At 33.3% G+C, this 26169-nt stretch overlaps 1 protein-coding gene across 2 annotated transcripts; it reads right to left on the reverse strand.

Moving 5' to 3' along the window:
- Positions 1-324: 324 nt before the first annotated feature.
- On the reverse strand, positions 325-25063 carry LOC149792100 (MAM and LDL-receptor class A domain-containing protein 1-like). 2 transcript variants are annotated; one of them, XM_089970619.1, is made up of 8 exons: positions 22350-25063; positions 14717-14863; positions 12829-13203; positions 9455-9586; positions 8490-8831; positions 5573-5743; positions 2121-2199; positions 325-1078 (listed from the first exon to the last, which is right to left on the reverse strand). In XM_089970619.1, exons 1-8 carry the CDS (start codon positions 22468-22470, stop codon positions 1048-1050), a joined length of 1398 nt encoding a protein of 465 aa, XP_089826745.1. In that variant the 5' UTR covers positions 22471-25063; the 3' UTR covers positions 325-1047. The 2 variants fall into 2 exon arrangements, with proteins under 2 accessions (XP_089826745.1, XP_089826746.1); XM_089970620.1 differs by lacking the exon at positions 325-1078 and having other exon boundaries at positions 1215-2199.
- Between the last annotated feature and the right edge of the window lie 1106 nt (positions 25064-26169).

Genomic DNA, 26169 nt, shown 5'->3' on the forward strand with positions numbered 1-26169 from the left:
ACTGGTAGCTGTAAGAGTAATAAGCGTATGATTCACCCCATGACGTCATCATGTTTGTTGATGATGTAATGTACTGGTAACAGTACCGGTAACACCCGTGCTTTTCATTTTATAGCATGATTATAGAGATCAGATCAGTAACTCATTTCTCATGGAACATAATGCTTATATATATATATATATATATATATATATATATATATATATATATATATATATATATATATATATATATATATATATATATATATATATATATATATATATATATATATATATATATATATATATATATATATATAATGACATTAATTTCTTCTTTAGTTTGGCATATAAACTACAAATGCTTCCATTCAACAAAGATGAAGACACTTTTAAGCCTAGAAAAAGAGATGAATCACAGCATCTTCTTACCCCTAGTGCTCCTAAACAGGGGACTACCTGGTCTTCACCAAATAAAATAGCCACGCACCAAGAGTCCTTATATTTTGTCATTGTGAAATTAAATAGATGATAATAAAATGAAAGCAAACACATTTTGTTCTTAACTATAGTACATAGGTTGAAGTCTTTCAACGTATAATTAAGACAATGTGAATCCATTTACAAGGCAGTGAGTAAATCTCAAAATATTTAGTACTCTGTCTTTTTATACACCTCCACCGGACTGGTCCTTGGCTGCAAGATAATTATTGGTCCGATAATATAATATGTACAGGAACTGGTTTGCATCGTTACATAAAACGTATTATCCCAATCAATCATCAAAATGTTTCGTCTGTAATCATATGTACTATATTAATGATATTAATTCTCATCCTACAACATTAGTCTGCATCAAGAAAGAAGACTCAAACACTTGTACGTTTTTTGCGAAAGGGATGCCTATTAGTTGCCTAGGAAACGTAATCATATTCGTTACCACTATTGCTCCTTATGTTGTGTGGGTAAGGAATATTAGGGTTTTGTGTAGTGCTAGGATTGGAACTATAAACTACGTGCAAGTAGTCCTCTGTATTTCCTCCGTGTTCAAGTCTGGCGTTTGAGTCATTTTTTTTCTTCAGAGCATTGCTTTCTCCTGAAACAATGTATATATATATATATATATATATATATATATATATATATATATATATATATATATATATATATATATATATATATATATATATATATATATATCATTGTGTGTGTGTGTAAACTGGTTGATTGTCTTGGCCTCATTAACTTTTGTCCAACACAACGATGAACAATCATTCATTTTTAGTCCTTTGATACGTGCTTTCTATATTTAGAAAATAACTGATATCAAATTAAATTATTATTTCAGAATCACTTGTTCAATTTGCTTTTATTAATACAACTCGTTTGTGTCTGTATAAATAATATTCGCTGCATATGACCCTTTTTACAAATTTTATTACAATTATATTAACAGCGACTGTTTTTAAACTGTAAAAAGTGGAAGTGTTAGAAACTAAAAACGATACCAATGTTAATTTCGTTTTCATAGAGATATTATCATGTGTTACAATATGTGCAAGCAGTTGAGAAGAGAAACAGTGGTGGACAGGAAAACAATGTAATCAGAGATATTCTTTATCGTGACAATTCTTCGCATGATTAAAATCGTCATTAAGGTAAATTCATGGCGAGTGGGCATGACCTTTGCAATGTAAATTTCTCTTTTGCAAAAGATCTTGCCTTTGCAAAGAATGCCCTTAACATATACAATTGGAGACTGGCACCAAAATAATATTCCTATCTAAAAAAATAGTAAATTATTTGGATTCATGAATATAAAAGTTGAGTTGAGTCTGTAATATTGGAAACCTGACAATAAATCTGACAAGAACTGCACATAAGTTTATGTATACAAATTAGCATGAGCATAAAAGCATACAAATGTACCGTATCACTGAATCTACGGTGAATCTACATAGCCATTGACCTGATCTCCGTCCTTTACGACTGCATCTCCGATTGTACCGTCTAGACACATATTGTGCATATAACATACTGCCCACGCTTTCCACAAAAAGCATGAAAACAAGAGACGGTACTCTCTCTCTCTCTCTCTCTCTCTCTCTCTCTCTTCATTACCTCACTCTCTTCATTACCTCAATATCCAAGCTTTTGCAAATAGGACAACAGCTACAAACACAATGGCCCCGGATACAGACCCAATTATAACACATTCTGAAAAAAATTACAGAAGTGATACACTTTTGTCTAGAGCAATTACGCTTAATACTTGAATAAGCAAGCTCACGACTTGAATAAGCACTCTTAAGACTTGAATCAGCAAGCTCACGACTTGAATAAGCAATCTTAAGACTTGAATCAGCAAGCTCACGACTTGAATAAGCAATCTTAAGACTTGAATCAGCAAACTTAATATTATCTCGTGCTGTAATGTTACCAATTCAACGTGTTATACTTCCATATTATCAAACTGTAGATTTTAAATTGTATGTTGAGATTTTGGGCACTGCATACCATTAAGACACTTTCTAATTACAATTATGAGCTTAACGAAGCACAATACATAGAACGATCAAGAAGCATAACAGCATTGAATTTTTGTATGATAATGAGTTTGTATAATCTGATACAATTAAAACAACAAACAAACAAAACACAGCGGATATGAAAATGAAGGAGTTAAACATACATAATATGTGGATTTGCTTTCATCTATAAAAACAATAGAAGATAAATGGAGTATATACAAAATGTTCCACAGGTAAATAAAATAGTACACAAAAATCGTGTTATGGGAATAGAGTTTAGGCAATGACCCATCGGGATAGTAAATGGCATTACAAAATACTGAAAAGAGATAACATTTAAAAATATGAAGTTCATCCTAATTTGGTTCTTTCTTACTGAAAATATATCCCAAATGTACATTTTATTTGTTGTTTGAAAGTGTAAATCGTGTAACAATAAAACGCGAACGTAACAATACTATGGGATCAATTCCAGTTACTTTTCTCTAGCTAACACATTTTTTAAATACGAGGCAGACTTTGTTCACCCAATTTATTAAGATATAAGGTTGATGTATATATGTGGATTTATGCATAATAAACATCTTGTGTAAATATTATCTTAATGTATCGTAAATTACCATGTGCAGATATCGTCAGGTTACTGTGTACATATTTTCCTGACACTGTATAATATAATACTAATAATGTGCAGATATTCTCTTATCAATGTACAGTACAATACCATGTGTAAATATTGTCAAGTTAGTGTATTGTTATGTATAATTAATTTAATTTTTTGTCTGTTTTAATTTTTTTATTCCATTACATGCTATTGTAATGTAATATCGTTTACTTGATTTGATATTGCCCAGAACAGAGTTAAGTTCTGACTGATGTTTTGTTTATTTATTTTTTTATTTTCGACGTAATTAACTAATAAATGAAATATTGTGTATATTTACTGAACTTGTATCACAATCAGTGACAGTTTTGGTAAACAACGTTTTTTACTTTTCTCATTCTCAGAGTAAGAATCATTAAGCTGAGCCAACGTCACAGCTCATCGATTGGATATTTATCATGTATCATACTTCCATTTCTTCTGGAAGGTTGAAGTCTTGACCCCTATCCGGGAATCTGTTTGGCATTGTAGTTAGTTTTATAGCTGATGTTATGATAAGAATTCTAGCAGTTAGCAGCTGTGCCTTAACACTTGAGACGTCAAGTTGTTTTATTTTGTGTCCAGTTTAGCCTGAGGTTTTAATTTTCTTCAAATTACTGAAATTCAAGTGATTCTTTTCCCTGGAAATACATGTGTGCTCTTATCATTCTTGGACTAAGGCATTCCTTGGAAATTATACAGAATTCAAAAACTGGAATAATATTTTTTCTGATTCAACAAGATAATGTTGACAAATCAGAACAACGCTTCCTATTATAGACGTCATCGCCTTCAATCTTGGATTCGATCGGGATTTGAACTCTGATTCACTTAGAACTTTTCATTGATAGGACTTGTGTTTTTAATTGGATTTTTTAGTGATTTAATTCGCAATACCGTAAGTTCCTTATTTTAGTTTTCACTTAATATTTAGGGAAATAAATTATTTGTTTAATTTTACTAAACGTGTTGTCTTCACTCTTTTAGGTTACTTATATCATGAGCATAGACTTGTAACAGTATAATATAATACCATGTGTAAATATTGTCCCCCCAATGTATAGTCTAACACCATGTGTAAATATTAACGTTACTGTATTGTACAATACCATGTGTAGATATTTTCCAGTTACTCAATAGCAGAACACAGTGTGCAGTTATTGTCTTGTTACTGTATAGTATACTAGTCGCCGATTGATGATGTCATAGTCGCACGAAAAAAAACCATTTCGTTAATATTTAGTCCTGGGGTCTGGGCATGGTAACAGTTAATGCTTATGAAGTACCCCTTCTCGCGCACATGACACAAACAATTGCATTTCAAACTTATTCTAAATTTACATTCTAACAAAGATACATATCAGTGCATTAATTGGATGCTCTAAATCATAAACCTGAACTTCTTTAACCAAATTTTGAATAAATTTAGAAGTTAAAGAGAGGAGAAAGAAATATAATTAACTATAATAATATACACTCAGCTCCAGTAAAGTAATAAATACTCAAAAAGACAAGTATGTAAATTAAATTAGCACTTTGTAGAACTTTACAGTTACTGTTGATACTACAGCGTTCGTTGATTATTTAATTAAGAACGTGCCCAAGTCGATGTTTGACTTCCAATGGTAATCATGTGTGAGTCGTCTACATATTATATACTGTTTTGTACAAAACTCATTGTAGATATTGTCCTGCTAGTCTATAGTATAATTCCATCTGGAGATATCGACACGCTACTCTATAGTATAAAATACATAAATGTGACATAAAATGCTGCTGTATAGTATACTACAATGTGTAAACAGTGTGTGTTTTGGATTTCTGAACGTAAGTTTAACAAATTGTCAGTCATATCGCTATGATTTCTGCATTGTAACAGTTTATAATGATGTCTAGCACTGGGGCATCATGACTCAGACATGTAGCATCATGTCCCACCCAGTCACATTATCCTAATATCTGGCAGTCCAGTCCTAACATTAACCTCTTAATGCTGAGCACCTAGCAAGGCAGCTGCTATTACCATTTGTATAAGTCTTTGGGGTCACTCGGCCGGGGATCGACGCTCTAACCACTCAGGCCACCGCAGCGGTCGAACTCTGATGTCTGGGTATTGTAACATTCCGTGTTTATAAAGTACCCTTTCTCGTGCACATGACAACTGGTTTTCAAACTTGTTCTAAATTTACATTCTAACAATGACATATCTTTAGCCAAACAAATTGCATAAATGTAGCAAAGATTATTAACTATGAGAAGAATATGCACTCAGATGCGATAAGCTAATAAATAATCCACAATACAACTATTTCAAATGAAATTAGCACTTTTGTGAAGCTGTACAGTTGCTGTTGATACTACAGCGTTGTTGATTTTTTATTGAGGAACTCCTCCAATCTATGTAACCTCTCCTCACCTGTGGCTATTGAGTTGTGTCCAATAGTCCTTGTTTGACTTCCAGAGGTAGTCGTGTGTGAGTTTGTAACACTGCTTTGAATCAGCGTGGCCGTGTTTAGCTTTGTCTCTTTCCCATCAACGTCGACAGAGAACTCCTTCAAATCTCTTGCGGTTGATGTGACCCCTGCACCTATTTCCAAACCAGTAGAGGAAATACATAAATCAAGGTAAATTAGTAACCACTTTTGTGTGTATGTAAGTATATGTTTATGTTAAACAAAAGTTGTAATTACCATTTTATAGCAAACCTACAAGGAGAAAAGTGCAACATTTATTGATTGATCTGAAAAGCTTTGTCATGCACGCGATACAATTATCATCGTTCACAGTCAGACGCCATTTTCTTTTTAAAAAATGCATTACACTTTATGCAATGGATATCAAAATCATTACAACTCTCTTTTCGGATGGTCAGTTTCGATAAAATAAGTTTTAGAAAGTGTGTCAATCAAACAAAAAAGGTCATATAGCATTTTGTCTTAATATAGCGAAAACAGAATCCACTCGTAATCATTAATCAGCGCTGCAGTATACAATGGATGTCTTAAGGCTTATTTATGATTAACTAGAAACAATAGCGATGATTCAGAGGAACAATATAAAGCAGGAATCGTTCTCTTCGCACGTTCTTAATATAACAGATGGATTAGAGAGCAAAATTATCTGCATAATATCGCGCTGACACTCATTGCACTACAGGTAAATAACGTCACACAAGAAAAGACAGCTGTACAACACTCAAGGAATATTTACGGTACTTTCTAAACGTTCTTTACGCTATTGATGTTTCGTCTCTTTAACGATCCTAAGATTGTCACAACCGTGTTGAAACTTTCTTGTGATATTTGTAAAGAAATAAACACACGGATTCAGCCAAATATTTAACTAAATTTTTTAATATTACTACAAATTTGGGCTTATGTTTTATTGTCATGCATCGGAAAGAGAACAAACTCTTTCATTAACCTCTGCTGCAAGTTTGTGTTCTTTGAACGTTCAGGATTCTGGGGAACATAACGGTTAGCCGATCCCTAACCAATCTCTGAATCTGACTCGCAACAGAAGAGCATTGTAAGTGGAATATCTGTAGAATTAGTTTGACACCATTCCTCGATTACAATACATATTTGATAAATAAAATGATTATAAATACAATCACTTAAATTCGTATTAAACTGGTGTAATTAAATTGTTAACATTTTGTTCCTGTCTAGACATTACTATTTTTTTTTTCCTTATTGATATCAGTAAAGTGACCAAATGGTCAGTAAACCTATAGTCAGATTAATAACGTGCAGCGAGGGCATCTTTCTTCAGCGAAAGAAGCAAGTAGCCGAACAAAGGGCATAACTCTCGTACTCCCTCCCCCCCCCCCCCAGCTAACGTGCTATAAAAATATAAAGAAGAAACTTCATTCATTTAAATCATTATAAGATTTTATATTCATGTATATAGCTAGATGCTGCTGGTATTCCTTTTTCTTTAATGCTATCAGATGGGGTACCTATTGAGAAGATCCAGTGGAATTTCTGACTGGTTTCGTTTCATTTACTGTTACGGTATCAATATTCTAGTAGCTGTAACTAATTCAGTAAATAAAATGTCTTTGTACTTAAACACATTGATTGTGACAGTCAAATTAACTTCCTTATCTGGTTACATGTATTAACTTGTTTATAAATCTGATGAGAAAGGTAATTGTGTGTAATGGTAGTATTCACATTAATTATTTCATTAACATCCTCCACTTACAAATTGCCGACGGTAATCAGCCTTCATTACGTTATTTTTCTTTCTTTAGGAATATTCATACAGTGGGTACTTTAAAATGTTGGTAGAGTTTTCATGGTGATAGGGCAAATTTAAAATGAAATGATTGAATTTATACAAAGCCGTATGTATATAAATCATTATTTTACATGGAAGTAATTGTCATTAACATTGGCTTACCATAATTAACACTTGCCAACTGATTCCTTTTTGTGAGTGAAGGAAATATTTCTTTAAATAATAGTACCTTTCTGCATTCTGTCAGCGTTTTTCAACTTTTAATTGAGAAATCTTGACGCTAAGGTTTGGAATTATTTCTGAATAATTCTTACAATAAATTAAAATTACTGCCTTGACGCGCTGATGTTGACGTAGATCAAATCTGTCATAAGTAAAACATTTTTGTTTATTTTGTTTTCCCTGGGATACACAAATCTTATTTGTATCGTTTTTTCTATTAATTGTTTCCAAACATTTTTGTAATGACCGATTTCAAACTCATTATCCCTACTCAACCTATGTACACCGAACATAAAACAAAAACGTATAAGCGTGTAGGACAAAACTATTTCTTAAACTGAAACCGAAAATATATAATAAAGAGCTAAAAAGCGTCAAGGATGGCACTCAATTTTACTAATAAAAGTTACAGGTGGAACTACGTTCCAAAAAATTCAGAATATATGGTTGGTTTTTCTATATTGTTTAAATAAACTGTTTTTCGATTCACCGTCTACTTGTGTACACGGTCTTTGTTAGTCAAGCACATTTACAATAATCCGATGATACTTTTATGTTATTAAGCAGTTATGCAATGCAATAAAAAAGCTCAATCACTTTTCTTTAATGAATCGGTATTTATGATTCACTGGGTTTTTTAATCCTCTTTCCCGTAATAAGTATCACACTGTATGCACGTTCTTCTAAGCGAAATAATAGGAAGAAGTAAAAGGAAGCAATAGCAGACATTTGCAGAGGGCATTGGAACATAATGAATGGAAGGTTCAAACAATTACAAATACTGGCCTACCATGAAGGACGTTTTGTTTTGATGTCAGATCTTATATGTGTGTGTGTGTGTGTGTGTGTGTGTGTGTGTGTGTTACCGAGGCAATATCCATTGGTCAGTGAAATATCGTCTAACGCTATATCACCACGACCACCATTTCCTCTGATTGCCTCAAATTCAACTCTTACGTTTGGACCAACGTCTACGTCTACAGCTGCTGATGTCCATTTATTGCCCTGGTCTCCAGTTTTAAACCACACTGGAGTTGTAGAATCGCCATTTCTTGTAGCGTACAGATTTAGTTTCCCTATGTGTTCCCCATACATATGATACCAGAATGAAAGACAGGATGGCCCTGGACGATGAAGTCCTGCATGACGTAGAATGGCATTGTTGCTCACGTTCCCTAATGATGCGTCGATGTGCATGTAGTAATCGTCTACGACAACAGGGAAATAAATTGTAGCAAAGTATTAAAACAACCATTTTAATGCTTGTCTCAAATTCAGATCCCATAATATTAAGTACCCTAAATACATATAAAATAAAAAAAATTGTATTCATATTGGCAACAACCTTAACCTTCTTCGGAAATTCTGTGGCGAAATTTCATCTCGATAACTAAGATTTTGAAATCACAGAATGTGCTCATTTTTGCATCCTTATATATTCATAGAACATGCAGCATTACTCGTATTTCCTCAGGTCTTGTCACACAATTCTTGGTCAAGAAATCAATCAGAAAAAAAGGTTTCGTTTAGTCCATCTCTGTTTCCGACAGCTGAACATCTGCAATTGAAAGTGTCAAACATTCAGCAATAAAACATTAATATGGAAACAGGAGTTCAAATTTTGTGACAGTTGAACGTACCTGGTGGCTAATTGCATTTGCTTTACCCGACGATAAGGGCAGCTTAGCTTCTATAATCAAAGTAAAGTATGAGCTACCGTTTTCCATTTCTTTCAGGTTCACCTTAACAGACATATGTAAAACAATACATTATTATTTCTCAAAATGAAGCAAAACAGGTATCACATTTTATATAGTATAATTAAACCTACCAGTCCCGTTTGTATGGCCACCCTGTGGGCCAGTTCTTTCTGAGGATGCAGCTCCTGATATGCGATTCCAACGAAAACCATCAGACTCCCTTTGCATCCAGTTGCAGTACCCAACGTCAAAGTTACATATATCTGGAATTAACGACAGAAACGTTTTACATATGTGTATTAAATTTTATTATATGTTTAGCGAGTTCTATCAACCTATATTTCTACTGCATAAAACTAAAAAAAACACCAGACCACTTCTTAGCCACTACATCAAAAACACACCCAAAATAATATCAACCACCGTTTCAAACACTGTATATGAACAATAACAAAGGACCGCTTTCTTAAATACTGTATAAACAAACGTCTACCTTCTCAATTATTGTAAAAATAATAAACTACATCAGGTTACGTCGTCAAATACTGGCCATAAACAAGACAAAAACACATTGTTATTAATATTTAATTTATATTGTTTGCTTGTTATATTTTTCATTTTTTATGTTTCATTATATGTATTGATAGTGTGTTATGTATATTTGATTAAATTTATATTTGATTTAATTGAATTGTTTGTTTGTCAGTTTTTTTAAAAAAAATTATTCCATTACACGCTATTGTAATGTAATTTTATTTAATGTATTTGACATTTCCCAGAAATTGATTTTCCAGAAATTCAGTTCAATTTGACTTGACTGTTTTTTTCGTAAACACTAATAATAGAAATTGTGTATCTAATGCTGACCTTGATTCAGAAATCAGTGAGTTGAAGTAAACAATTTTGTAAATTTTTTATTCTTTCCCAGAGTGAAAATCGTTGGTTTTAGTTGAGGCTATACTGGGAGTACGTCATGTTGGTCATGCAAAATGCTTCTATTTTGTTCAAGAAACATGATCATCTGACCCTCATACGGGAATCTGTTTTGCATCTTAAATTAGTGTATAACCTTTTTCTATTGAGAATTTAGTCAGTTGGGCTATAAACCATTGACACTTAAAGGCATTTTGTTGTGACCAGTTTGAGGTGAAATTCTATTTTATGGAATCTTTAATTATCTTCCCTGAAAATATTTAAGTGCTCATGCAGAATTCTTGGACAAAGACATTTATTAAAATTTTATTTCGAATTCAAAACTGGAGGATTACTTTCTGTGGTTCAACAAGGAACTGTTCACACATAAGGACAATACGGACTATTCCATCCGTCATCGTCCTCCGTCTTGGACTTTTATTCGTGACTCTAACTCAGATTTATTCTTGAATTATTCTTGGAGAATTGTTTGGATTTGATTCGTAGAACAGTACGTTTTATTTCTTATCATTGTTACCTTGTTTTTCGAGGTAAATAAATTATTTGTTACATTTAACAAAGCTTGTTGTCTTCACTATTTTCACTATTTTCTTGTTACTGTTTAAAAGAGCCTAAACGTAACAAGTGTAACATTCTATTTGGACTTTACCTTGTCCAAAATCAAGTTTATTTTCTATCTAACCTGGGACATTGACTTGGTTTTGTGGCAAACATATTTATGTGAATCGAGAGCTTTGGAAATTCCCCATAAATTGCCAGGTCTACCTGGTTTTTACTACACATTTTGCATTATAATGTTAGTAATTGACTTCTAGTTATAACCAGACTTTTATTTTGTACCATTCTGAACATTCATGAAGGAAACATTACATTAGGTAATAGTTTCTTTTTTTAATGTTAATTGTGATTTTTTCTACAAATTAATTATTCCTGTTGTAAATTCTTTAGGCACAATCAGTTATATTGTTACTGTTTTCAGTAGTTCATTTGGGTTGACATTTTATCGAAATTATGTATTCACCGGAAATACAAATGCTCTTCTAAAATATCATTCTTGGAAATAGTGACTTGAATTTCTACTGAAATTTCAAATAAGGATTTCATCAAGGATTTAATTCTTGGCTTTTATTATTGTGATCCAAAAAAGACTGTTGGTACATTACCACTACACGGGCCATCACAGGCACATCAGCACTTCCAGCATTTGAATTAATTTGCGTCTCCACTAAAGTTTTTTAAGGATTTAAATCATTACCACTTGTGTCTGTACTTCAAGGATTATTTGGGATATAATTCGCAATTCAATAAGTTCCTTTTTTACATTTTCATTGTATACTGTAGGGAAATAAATTCTTTGTTCAATTTTACTTAACCTGCTGCTTCTCACTCCTTTCAATGGCTTGTTTTAATAGCATACAGTCGTATTAACACTCAAAACATAAACATAACAAAAGACAATTCGAGATCACTTTCTGAACTACATCATCAAACCAAAATATTATAAGACAACATTTTCAACTACTGCATACAAACACAACATTATCCTGAAATATTAGAAAGAAGCAAACAATATCAGACCACTGTCTGACTCCAACTGTTGATCGGAACCAATCTCCTCTGGTGCCAATGATGAGGACATCACTGGTGACTTTGTTATAAAGTGATCAACAATCTGCACCACGTTTGAGCTGATATCTAACTTTCTCATAGTTGCCCATAATTCCGCATGTCATACCCTGCCAAAGGCCTTATTAAATATATAAAGACATGGTGCATATTTTGCTGATGCTAAAGTTATATTTCGGAAAGGAGTCTGAGATTGAAGATTTGTGTTTTGGTGCTCTTTCCTACTTGGAAAGCTCTCTGCTCTTCAATAATAATTTTCTCTGATTGTGCCTTTAGTCTCTTGAGAATTATTTATTTCATGACTTTCCTGGGGAGGCTGATCAGACTAATGGCTCTGTGGTTCTGGCATAGCGGTAGGCTTCCTAGCTTGGGGAGCACGATGACCAAAGACTGAGTCCATGTCGTGGACTATTCTAGTGTCTGCAATATCTTGTTGCTGAATGAACAACAATCTGTCTACATACATACATACATACATACATACATACATACATACATACACCTATACTGCAGAATATAATGTATATCGTGAAAGCTCTTTCATAAATATAGGCTGAACAAGTGTTATGTTGTTGGTTATTTCCTGTCATGTATGCAGTAGTTGCAAAGTGATCTGTTTTATATAAATATATTGGAAGGTAGTTTCTAAAGTTCCATCGACGCACGGCGCATATTTGTACCTAAAGTCTCTAAATAAATGCACTTTATTTGAAATTGTATTACAAATTCCTTTCTGAAACCTATACGATATGCAAAAAATTGCATTTTGTAACTCAACAATCAAGTACCTGTTCGGGAAATGCATTTGGTTTTAAATGAGTCGAATAGTAACCTTACAAGTATTTGTTGGACTAGTATAAAATTAAATTTAATTTAGAAAAATAAAAATTTAAATAAAAAATGTATGAATGTATGAAATGAAACATTTTTATCCAATCATGCTAACCTTTACAGGAATGCTCAGAAAGTCTTACGTCATCGACCGCTATCGCTCCTTTTGGTCCTTTGGTCGTCCCCTCCAGAAGGACTCTGAAATCCTCCTGAGTCTGTATAGTTACCTCAGTCTGGTACCATTGATCATCCAACTCTCCCTCCTGACTCCAAAGAATCATCCTGGTTCCAGGATGTGTTCCAGTGTGACTGTTTACTGTCGTGGTAACGTTTGTTTCTACGGAAATCGTCAGATTGCCGATGTCATCTCCGCGCATGTGAAACCACAAAGAGAAACAACTGTCATTCCAGTGAACAAAGGGGCTCCGTATTATCTGCGACTGCGTCGCGTTTACCGATTTTGAATCCAGATATAGGAAGCTCGCGTTCGCTGGAAGAAAAGGTTTCTTTGTGACAATTGCATTTGTCCTTTTTGGTTATATCAGCAAAACAGATTATTTTATTCATGTATGATATTTAAACTCATAGCCAAATTATACACTGAGTGTAATTTTATATTAGTTTACGACATCTGTGAGGACTTTATTCACAACGAATTATAAAGTGTGCATTCAATCAAACAAATGTGTGGTTGTTATAGTTTATTCATTTTATATATATTTCTAAGAATGTTATTTTTGAACACTTTGTATTTCCAGAAATTAATAACTTGAATTAAATAATCTGGATAAATAAATTCCAACCCACATGAAATCATGGGCACAACAATAATACAATTGATTCTGCGCAGATCTTACACCACGAATAAATAAATCTTTCAGTAATAAGATTTTATACTACTCAACCTGACCTAAGTCGAAATAGGCGTTTACTATTAAAATCAAAATTTATGTGAATTTCATTCTGGAAGATTCTATTTGTTTACAAGATAGAACCTTAGTTATAATTATAAGGTATGATACTACAACTAAAATACAGAACATGATAAACACAATCTCCTTGAATCAGACCAAGATAAATATGTTTACTTCTATTAATAATGATCTTAATATTAAACCGAAATGAATAGTGAAATTATTACCTTTCTACTAGCTATTTACAGAACAAAAATATATCTATGATTTAGGTCAGGTTGATTTTGGACAAGGGCAAGTCCAAGATACAAATAACCTTAGCATATAATAGTCCAAATAACGAGCACCATCCGTTTCCACTGTGTCAGAGTCGGTGTGCTGTGTGTTTTTGTGTGTATATTGAAGACCTACCACAGAACAATAAAAAAATTAATGACTCCAAAATTGTGACACATCTGATTGCTCACTTCTCCCCTTTTATTCACCATCTGTTACGAGTAGATTTCACAACACACCACGTGTCATATCTTACTACTCAATTTGCCTCCAAATCGCCTATTCACGTGACCTAGCCCAACCAGTCCGAAGTTACTTAATTGTTTTAGAACCGTCTAAACCCCATCAGCCTATGAGAAATAAACACAAAGTCGGCATTAATTCTTAATATTAAGATTATTATTAGTAACTATCAACACATACGAAAGCATGTATTTATAGATTCCATGTAATTTTACGCTCTCAACAGACCCAAATCACATAAGCCAAAAATCTAACAAAAGATAATCTGTACAATTTGCAGGCATCAATAAAAGTTATAAAAGTTAGGTACAAATCACGTACCAGGATTTAGCGAAATATAGATATAAATACCTACCGTTGTGTATTCAGTTTTGTCGCAATGAGATCTGCGTCGAGCAAAATATTTTCAGACATGCCAGGCGATAAGTACTATTAGCACTACTACTACTATTACTACTACTCATTCAAATACCAGTAGATAGCTGGAAGTTGCACAATAATAAAATATGATTTTTGCTGCAAAATCTAATAATAATTTTATTACAACAGTTTAGCCGATCATATTCCAACCTTTCCTGAAGGTATGGTCCTGCGTCGGACCAGTCCCACTGATACCATGTGATCCCTGTCCGATTTTCCAGCCAGCGGAAACATTGTTCCAGTCACACATACCGTCCTCGAAACTACAGTTGACAAATGGCGCTAATGGCGGGATGTCTGCAAGGTCAAAGGCGTAAAGAATTTAAATTATTTAAACTAAACATCTATTCTGAAAATCGTTTTCAAAAGCTATTTTACTCGTTTTCAAAACTTTGAAACTTTAACACTTTAAAGCACGAATTTGCATTCGAAATGAAAATTTTATTTCATTACTGCCTTATAATAAAATGACATTTTCCTGACGATTACATTACACAAATCTCTAAAATCATGACATTAATTAACTCGTAATCAGCTGAGATGGGCAATATGTGAATCTCTATACAACGTTTCCGAGATATTTTTGCACGCTGTTTATCATATAGACTCAGAAGTGACAAAAGCAGAAATCTGGTTTACGAGAAGTCTCATTCTAGACCCATGTGAGAATATTCCATAATCACACTGCATTCACTACAGAATATTCGGATTGAATTGCTAGAGCTGCAGTTACATGCTCTGGTGACTTGTGCATAGAGCAAATATATACTTTTAGTACAGTTATGCATTCATTAAAGGGATGTACAATACAACCAGATGTTACGTTTAAACACTCAGATTGAAATCAAGGATATCAACCCATGAACATTTTCAAACCATCATCTAAATCAAACATTAGGAAACACCGTATTTTGGAGTTGCTCATGTGTGTGTGTGTAAGGAAAGCATACCTAACCAGAGAAACAAGAAGAAAAAGACACGTTTCCCTGTGATATTTCTCAGTACTTGAAACGTTTCACAGAATTTTACACTACTTTACGGTCTCTTTTCTAGAGTTCCATCTCGCCCAGAATAACGATATTTTATGCTATTATTTGAAGAAATTGGCAGCTGAAATTTTGAACAAAATAAGCATAGACCATACCTACAATATGTTTTATTTTTCATTACATGCTTGAATATTTGACAAAGCTTTATATTAAATGAAATAAGACCAATACCAGTTAAGATTCACGTGGATTTTACACGTGTTATGCATACTTAATTTGTATTGTGTGCTTGACTTTTGTTCATATTTGAGGGTCGACCTTTAACTTTCATGACTAGTGTCATTGTTAGAGATGTTTACTTGGATTTATATAAATGATCTGGGCATTTCCTGTGAAGTTATGTTTTCTACCTAATTAGTGTCATGTTTTTTATAAACTTTTAGTACAAGACCTCATCTTTTTGGCAAATTTGAATGTTCTTGAATGAAATGTGACCCACATCCTGGTGACTTAAGATTTCATATACTCTTTTTGTAAACAAAATTATTAATTCCGTTTAGCTGTGTTCCCATATTATTTTGAGAGGAATCATTTATTAATATTATGCACTGGAATTACAAAGTACTCATTGACTATTTGGACTAAAACAGTATTTTTAGACTATTGCTATGTCAAACGAATGAAAAGCGTTGGTACATCAGCACATTCAAGATGAGAATTCTTCGGCGAACTCTATTGTTTTTGACATGTGATTTTACGGTTCGGATAATTTGGAATTTAATTTACAATAAAACTTCTTTTAAATTTTCACTTTGTATTCAATGTAATTTTACTCACCTTGTAGGTTTTGGTTAATTCTGTTACTTAGTTTAAGACCATAGAGTCGTAACACATACAATCTGAAAGTGACTGACACATGGTTAATTAACAAAAATATCATAAATGCTTTGCAAAGTATCCTTATTTTACAACAGCGGAAGAAGAAGCACTTGATGGGGTGGGGGTCGATGATCATTTTGCTCAGAGAAAACACCAGTCCATGAATACAGAAAACCAACATTATTGGTATGTCAAGCGAATGAAGAGCGTTGGTACATCAGCACATTAAAGATCATATATCTTCGGAGAACTATAATGTTATTGACATGTGATTTAAGGTCTCTGATAATTTGGAATTTAATTTACAATAAAACTTCTTTTAAATTTTAACTTTGTATTCAAGGTAATTTTACCCAATTTTACTCAACTTGGTTAGTTCGGTTACTTAGTTTAAGACCACAGAGTCGTAACACATACAATCTGAAAGTGATTGACACATGGTTAATTAACAAAAATATCATAAATGCTTTGCAATGCACTTGATAGGGTGGGGGTCGGTGATCATTTTGCTTAGAGAAAACACCGGTCCATGAATACAGAAAACCAACATTTGTCTCAACTATTAGCACAAACGGTGTCAGGTAGATATGTGCATTTTCTGAGACCCTAGGGTAGACCAAATATGTCGCTTTTTTATCATTATTGCCAAATACAAATTTATCGCAATAATTAAAATTAAAACCGAAATCGCCACTTGATGCTCCATATATATTGGACCTGGTACGCATCAAGTTTGTTAAAGTTTGTTGTCCTAATAATCTTGAATGGATTTTGCTTTACTTATCACATGAATAATTGAAAGGATTTCTATTCTCGACATATTTTATCAATCTGTTCCATGAGGCAACTTTCTTATCAAGGAAACGAGATCATATTTGTTTTCTTGAAAAGAAAGCATATTTGTTGTCTCTATCGTCATCGTTGGCATGAGATACAGTTTTGATATGGAGATATGGGCTATTTGATCTCAATGTACTGACAGAGTCATAGTTGTAATCCCTTGTGTTTGCCTCCTGTTGTGAAGTTCAAGATAACTTCATATTAGGGCATATCATTTTTCTCCTAGTCAGTGTGAACGTCGCATTTTCTAAGTTTACTATTGCATTCTTTTCCGACAATAGTGTAATAACAACAGTGCATCCGACCATGAGTATTTGCAATGTAATCACAAAAGCAGAACTGGATTCTGCTGTGTAGCCACAATGTATACGTGCTTTTTTGGGTCATTAAGTGACACAATTCCAGTCTGGAGTTTTCAAAACAACAGCTGATTGATTGGTCGGTTTGTTTGGATATATCATGCTGATAAAATCGGAGTTACGTGCTCTTCCCTATTCGTAATTGTTTGACTTGAGTTTAATGGAACTTGAAGCACTTTCTTTGGATATATCTTGAGGAACTGCGTGCCTTACAAAGGACACACTAAGACATCTTACCATGGGTTTATCTCATTACAATATATATATATATATATATATATATATATATATATATATATATATATATATATATATATATATATATATATATATCTATATATATGCATATATATATATATATATATATATATATATATATATATATATATATATATATATATATATATATATATATATATATATATATATATATATATATATATATATATATGGCAAACGTAAGATCCGAGTGCCACCACTAATATTGCCTGTATGAAAATGTTATTTATTAGTGTTTCATATTTTTGTTGATATTGTCATGCAATGCCCTGTAGGATTCAGAGATATCACTTTCTGATCTGCTTAGTGTACATTTGCATTTCTCTTTGACAGAAAGAAATCGAAAAGCAACAAGTTTTGTAATATTTAACAGATGAATTATTTCCCAGGAACACAAAGTGAACATGTACAAGGACCTAACACAAAGTCCAAACGTACTGTGTATTCCGAATGAATACCAGTCTTGAATAGTTTGAAGTACTAACAATTTTTATTTATCCAATAGATATAATCAATAACGTATTTTTAAAAAAATTCACCACAATCGCAAAATAAAGTTTAAGTCAATGAGCATGTTATAATTCCAATCCATGCTATAGATAAATTATTCAGCACAAATTACATCTGAACACAACAGCACTGAAACTAGAAATCAATAATTTACGTTTACTCCATCCTTTTAAAGGAAAATGAGACACAACAATATGTTACAGTGTGGGTTAAAAGTTCATCTCGAGAACCGAGTAAGCTAGTTCAGATTTTGCTAAAATTATTGTGAACAACGTGACAAAACCAGGGAAAAATCAAAGTCTTTGAACTCAAATCCATAAACATATCGTTAAAAAAGAACATTAGTCAGGTAGATCCAAATTCGCACTTTCAGGCACACAATACAAATTAAATATGCATCACAATATACATATATATACAAATCTGTATTCTCTAACAAGCTCACATTTGGACACAGAGTGATCGTTTTCATTGCAAATATCTCAGCCATGTCTCTATCTAACTATTCAATTAAGTCACAGTTTAATAGATTATATGTCGTTTCATCATGTTGCTCCTTATCTGATGTCATTGTTTTCTATTTTCCACAGAGTTGTATTGTTTGATTTATGACAGAGGGAGACACAGGATACAGCAGTGTTGACAGAGATGAATGCAGACGACACCGGGTGGAGCTCAATAATATTTATATCCTGGATTGAGTATGGCTGTTGTTTGTTTGTTTTGTTTTTTATATAAAAATGTTAGTTTCTTTAAAAATAGTTTACACGAAAATCATTTTCCTGTAATTTTCTCATTTTTAAAAGAAATATTATAAGAAATTCATATCCATGTATAGAGAGTATAATGGCTATAAACACATGATCATTATGCGTATTAATAAGCCATGGGTAAACCACAATTTGATATACCAACAGTAACCGAAAGAAGCAAAACCAACAAGTTTTGTAAAACGTAGCAAATAATTTAAGTATCAATGTTACAAATGAAAATGTGAGAGGAACTTTCCGGATTATGAAGTGAATCCAAAAAAATCCATATAAATCCGTAGGAATTTCAAAACCGGAAATATACTGGTTTGCCAAGAATCGTGACGTTGTCTTTTGACCAGGAATCTTTTGAATAATTAACAATAGTTTCATAATAATATTATAGTTCAAATAATGAGCACTTTCTCTTTCCATTAAACAGTCCAAACAAGTGGTTTTCCTCTCGAATAATAAATAAGTACACCCTAAAATACGTCTGCAGACTTACAACAGGAAAACAAGAAAAATATTGACTCCAAAATAGGAATGAGTCTCATTGTTCAGGTCTTTCTTGATATACACATTCTATTACGAATTTATTTCAAATCATACCCCCACGTGACAGATCATACTACTCAGTTTATTTTTAGAATGCCTGTTCATGTGATCTAACTCAAACAATGAGAAATAACATTAGAACTATCCAAACTCCACGAGCCAAACCGAAATTAACCCAACGTCATCAACAACTCTTATTATCAGTAATCGTCAACACATACATAAGCATATATGTAGAGATCCTATGCAACTTTACGCTCTTAATATTGGTATAACAGGTCCTTGTCACGTAAGCAATATAACTAAATATAATGTGAAATTACTGCAATTTACAACTACGAGTAAAATTACAAATATTAGTTCAGTTATGTACCAATATAACATCCGTGTTAGATAATTATTTATTTATCTTTTCCAGTGACCGATTAATTGTTTTAATTATTTAGAAAAATCAGTGTAATTGTTAGTACGAGCCTATTGAGGTAAACTGCTTCGAAACTTTATAATTATTGTTGATTACAAAAATTGTTTTATGACACATGTTACTCCAGTGGAATGCTGTTTTGTATAGGAATGAAATCCGTTAATATCAACAAGGTTTCAGACAAGACAACTTAAGGCAAGAAATATATGTCGCCCAAAATTTATTACTAATAAATTTACAAATCTCTGTTAAATTTCTCTCATATGATTTTATATTTTATGGATATTCCCAATTTTCCAATAACTTGTTTCCTTATGATATTCTACCAAGTCTTAATTCATTTGCAATAAAACGTTTAATCCAAGTGACATTCATGAATTGAATAAAAGAGTCAACATAAAAAATGGCTAGACCACCGTCTGTAGATCAGGTGGCATGTATATATATATTAGTATTTGATACTAACCTGTTTGCTTTAATCACTATAGTTGCAATATGGCATGATATTTTAGCTTCACATTCAAGATAAATACGGCAGGATAATACTTCTACAAAGAAACATTTCACCTGTATAGTCTCAAAAGTGGCTTTTAAACTGGGACATAATTTTTCATGAATAAACTTTACCTTGACGTGTGAACAAAACTATATTGGTATTCTTATATCAAGCGACAAAGAGAGCAAATGGAAAAGTTCCCATGATAAATATAAGTATCAAAGACCCTTGGCAGTGAAAAATAGGAAATTGATTTTATAGGCGTCATAATCGAATCATATCAAGTGTCAGGAGGAGTTCTTGAAATATATTAGACATGTCAGTATTTCTTACTTGACCTTGTCTAAAATCAAGTTCACTGTTTACCTGACCAGGAACAATTATTTTTGAAACAACAGAATACATTGCTAAACTTGTTCTATGAGTGTGGATTAAATATTCACATTATTAATAATGTAAACATGTTTACCTGAATTCGAGCTAAAAATACAGTCTTGGGTCTCACACAAGAAACTTCTAGAATGGAGGTTTCCATTCAGTGACAGAGTATTTTCAGAAAAAAGAAATTGCCGACCTAGGTCAATCAGAGGGGTATATAATCTTGCTTATCTAAATAATTACTCGTGCTTGAAGCTAACATCTGAAGCAGCATCATCCTTATTGTGGTCTTCAGTTTTTTGATGAGGTAGATTTATTTATTCAAATTATTATTCACTGGAAATACAAGGTACTTATTAATAATACTCTTAGACTGGAACATTAATTTGGTATCATAGTGAATTTAGACACGAACATTCTGGATTCTGTTATTGTCATTCATCAAAAGACTGTTAGCAGATCATCAAAATTCAGGTACATTAGCACGTTCGATACTACAGGCACATCAACAGATTCAAAAATGTAACTGAATTAGAATGCCACTGCTGATCAACTAAAACTTTATTCCCTTGTGTCAAAACATTTAGGACTATTTTGAATTAGTTCACAATACTGTACGTTCCTTTTAAATTTTTACATTGTTGTTGAATTTTACAAAACTTGTTCGACCGATCCGGTGGCCTAGTGGTTTAGCGTCTGCCTAGTTAGTGGGAGGTCGCGGTTCGAACCCTGGCTGGGAAAAAAAAAGACTTGTAAAAATGGTACTAGCAGAAGCATCACTTGACGTTCCGTATTAAGAGGTTAGTGTTAGAACTGGTCGGACTGGTGTCAGGATAATGTGGCTCGGTGGGACATCATGTACATGTCTCCGCCATGATGTCCCAGAGCTGCACATCACAATGAACTGTCACACTGTTGACTGTAAAATTTTTAAAGATACGATAAAAATATAAAAAACGCACACATACAAAACCTGCTGGCTTTAGCTGTTTTCTGTTGCTAAGTGTAAGACCATGGAGTCGTAACAATATATGCGAAGTGATTCTATACGTTGCAGAGCAAATAGAAAAGTAAAAACGGAAAACTAAGTAAACATCTGCGATCAAAGCAACATTATATTTTTGAGGACGTTTGGCCTATGGTAAGCATATTAAGCCTATGAGATATAATATCTTAGCATGTTACACTAACAGTACTTTGTGTTATGTTCCCTTTGTGACACGCGCAAATGACTGTTATCAACCCTTTGTGATCTAAACAAATGTTATCCCTCTCAAATAAGGACAAAATTGAATGTTAACTAACGAATAAGTGTAACCTACCCTGTGTGACGATTGCTTCCGTATGGCTGTAGACGATGACAACTAACATGGACAACACAGCTGCATTTTTGACTTTCATTGTTGCCTCAGCTGGTACACGAGTAAAAGAGACAACGCTCATTCAATGGCGCAATCTGTCGCATCAACAAAGCGTTATGATATCGTCGATGCATGCGTCCATTTGAAACATGTCAGTGTCAAAATAATAAAATCCCGTCCATCAACTTCTTTAGAACAATATCTGGATATGTTATTGGATGTTTTCATTTCCGGAAGCCAAAACAGAGACATCGCTTATTTGTGCAAACAATATACACATTTAGATCTATATGTTGAATAGTTTTCTTCCTGGTCAGATGAAATGTTTCCCGTGTCATACATGAAACAAACTTGTACATAAATAGATATAGGAAAGTGAAATTGTATTGTTTAAGAAGCAACTTCGAGTTAGCTTTTTGTTGCTTAAATAAAAGAATATGTGAAAATATATTCTATGAATTTTACTGAATTAAGAAGCTGCCAGTACTGAGATTAATGTTCTCGCTTTTCAGGTCAAAATATAATACAAATAAAAAATAGTGGTAATGCTTGTCAAAAGTTAAGAAATTATCATGAACCTGTTTTGAAATGACTGATCTCAAGTATGTGGATTCTTATTGTCATCTTGTATTACTAATTTCATCAAATATCAAACGGACTTCTTATATTGATAGCATTTTCAAAATAGCATCAACTTGAATCTTCGAAACCTAAAATACAATATTAGCAGGCGAATTTTATCAAAACTATACAGAACGCTCCGGTGGCCTAGTGGTTACAGCGTCCTTCTCGGATGCGGGAGGTCCTGGGTTCAATCCCCAGCCGAGTCATACCAAAGACTTATAAAAATGGTACTAACAACTGCCTCGCTTGGCGCTCAGCATTAAGACGTTTGTGTTAGGACTGGTGTCAGTGATAATGTGCATATCTGAGGCATAATGCCCCAGTGTTGGACATCACTATAAACTGCCCCACTGCAGACATCATAGCGATATGACTGAAAATCTGTTAAAGCTACGTTATAAATCCAAATCGCATACACACAGAATTATGCATAACTTATATCAGACCCATATTGGAATAACCAGTGTAGACTGAAAAGGGTGTTGTCTGATTGACTCATAAAACACTTCAGCTTGAAGTGGCAGGAATAGTTTCAGGACTTATAAATACAATATTGGGTAATTTGTCTATTTTAAGCTGGGGGCGGACGTCTGCAATCTAGACGAAGGAAACAACAATTATTAACACTCTATACTATTAACTATCTTGAACAGCATATACAATTTAACATGTCTTGGAGTTGTCACGGAATGCTATATACTTAACTGTATATGAACGAAATTTATTCATGTTTCGTTGTCCCGTACAGCTTTACCCGTCGTTGCCTTGGTTATTTTAATAATGCTGCATTCGGTTTACCCACTGCTGCATACGCAAAATGACTTCTGCGAAAAATCTGATTACCTCAAGTTCTCTGGCCACGGATTTGACCAGAAGAAGGTTGCTTAGAGAGGAAATTATTGCTGTATTATCACAGTACTAGTTTTGACAGGAAGCTGACTACTTTCGGCATGCAGTCTTTAGCTGTGGATGGATGTGAAATATGTCTTGCTATCTATATTATGCGACATAATTATTCTGTATGTTGGAAGTTTCAGAAAGCACTGTGAATTTTACAGAGGGTCAGACCTACATCACACAACGCCATGGTATCGGATGGACTGAAGTCGATTTCAAGTTAGCCATTTGTATGGCATTCAGACAAGTTGAATTCAGTTATATGCTGAATGCATTAAATGATGAGCAATATTCGAGTTCTTAATATCCATTGAGAATATTCTTGTCGAACACAGATTCATGTACAACGTAGTTATGTTAATAATAATCTTGTACAGTAGTTCTGATAAAACAATTTAATGTGGTACGGAGCCAATCCATGTGCGTGTTCGTATTATTTGTATATAACCGTGTTATAGGACTCAATCGTTACCTTTTATCTGCCGCACGGAGACTTGTGGGGTTTCGTGTAACCGGATGTTGATACTGATATTCACCCGGATGACTCTATTTGTTTCTCGCAGTAAGGAGCCAAAGCTTTGGTGCCAAATAGTCTGCAAGACCTAGGGACGCTCCAGACCGGGAGAAGTGAACCATGCGTGGTTGCTCCATTACATTTCGGGGAGAATCGTGGAACCAGAAATAAACCGTGATCGTCGACTGGGACTGGACACACTGATATACATGTATCTTCCACTTTTTAATAAATATTATTCAATATCACTATATGGGTGAAGCTGTAACTCAATTTCACTGTTAGAGTGAAAATGAACTATACATTCGTCTAACTTGCTGATGAACCTTACATTGTTAATATCTGTGTATCAATTCTATATACTGAGCATCCATAGTGTTAGATCCATGTATGAATTATATTTGTCAATAAATGCTTTGCATTGATCGTCACTAGATATATCTATCAGTCATATTTGTAAACGAGTCTCATACGTCGATTCTAATCTGATTACTCGTTGAAGCTACGTGATGCTATTAGTTCCATTTAGAATATATTTTTTCTTATTTTCGTTGTTGATCTCTGTGTGCATCATTCTGTAAATCCATTGTTGGATTTTAAACACTCACTTATGCTGCCAGATTCAATAATCTTTCAATTACGTTATAAATAAACACCTCATTCACGAACTTGTGTTCGGTCTCATCGCTCGATCGAATCCCAACCTTGTATCTTTGTGTAAAATTATCTGCAGAGAAATAAACACAAACAATATGTCACCTTGAAAATAATATTTGATCTTTAAACTTCAGAAGAAGATAATAAGGTCAAGTTTATAAAATAGAATTATGTCAATAGATTTCTCTCTTACGAACATCTACCGGACTACTTTTTTTTCAAAATTAACACATGCAAACCAAAATGTTCGGTTTCATGTAATATAATAGCAAAAGTATTTTTTTATATACGGTTTTAAAAAATTGCTACTTACAACAACTTGATACAATGACTTAGATACCTAAATATCCAATAAAAATGATGTATTCAGAATATTACACTAAATCATAATTGACAAATGGAATAACAGTGAAACTGTAGAATAAATACAAATGTGTACAATATTATATAAGATCCAATAAATGTAACACTTTTAATGAACGTTTTAAAATGCATAGACTTACATCATCATCATCACAGATGACTTAGCAACCTATTCTCTCCATTTTTCCCTGTTCTCTACTGCCCTTTGGAAATCTCCGAATTTCATGCCTGTCCGCTTTTTAATGTTGTCTTCCCACCTCTGTGTCTCCTCTCTGCCTCTTCTTCCGCACCCTAGCACTGTACCTTGCAAGATTATTTTTGCCAGTTCAGATGATCTTGAGACATGACCGTACCACTTCACTTTGCCCTCTTTTACAGTAGTCATGTGGTCTTCATAGGGTCCGATGGCTTGTTAAATCATGTTGTGGACCTTTTTTCTTGGTTACATGGTCAATGTACTAGATTCCCAAGATGTTCGCGGTAGCATCTCATTTCGAAGGTTTGAATCCTTCTTTGTAGATATGATGTGAGTGTCCATGTTTCACAAGCATATAGAAAAATCGAGTAAAAACACTTGTCATAAATGTCTTACTATATCATTTAGATAATGGACAAATAATACAGAAAAACAGATGTTTGCATCGCCTAACTACTTGATTGCAAGTAAATAGCCACGATATTTATATATTTTTGCTGTGATAGATACAAGACTTTATATATATATAT

Source organism: Sinohyriopsis cumingii, chromosome 9 (assembly GCF_028554795.1).
Source record: "Sinohyriopsis cumingii isolate HCF-2022 chromosome 9, ASM2855479v2, whole genome shotgun sequence".
NCBI classification, from domain to species: Eukaryota; Metazoa; Mollusca; class Bivalvia; order Unionida; family Unionidae; genus Sinohyriopsis; species Sinohyriopsis cumingii.

Coding starts and splice junctions, on each gene's coding strand:
- LOC149792100 (XM_089970619.1), bottom strand. CDS start 22,470: ATGAGCGTTGTCTCTTTTACTCGTGTACCAGCTGAGGCAACAATGAAA. Junction 8,832..9,454: donor TGGCCATACAAACGGGACTG/GTAGGTTTAATT, acceptor CTGTTGTCGTAG/ACGATTACTACATGCACATC. Junction 1,079..2,120: donor GCAAAAGCTTGGATATTGAG/GTAATGAAGAGA, acceptor ACATTGTTTCAG/GAGAAAGCAATGCTCTGAAG.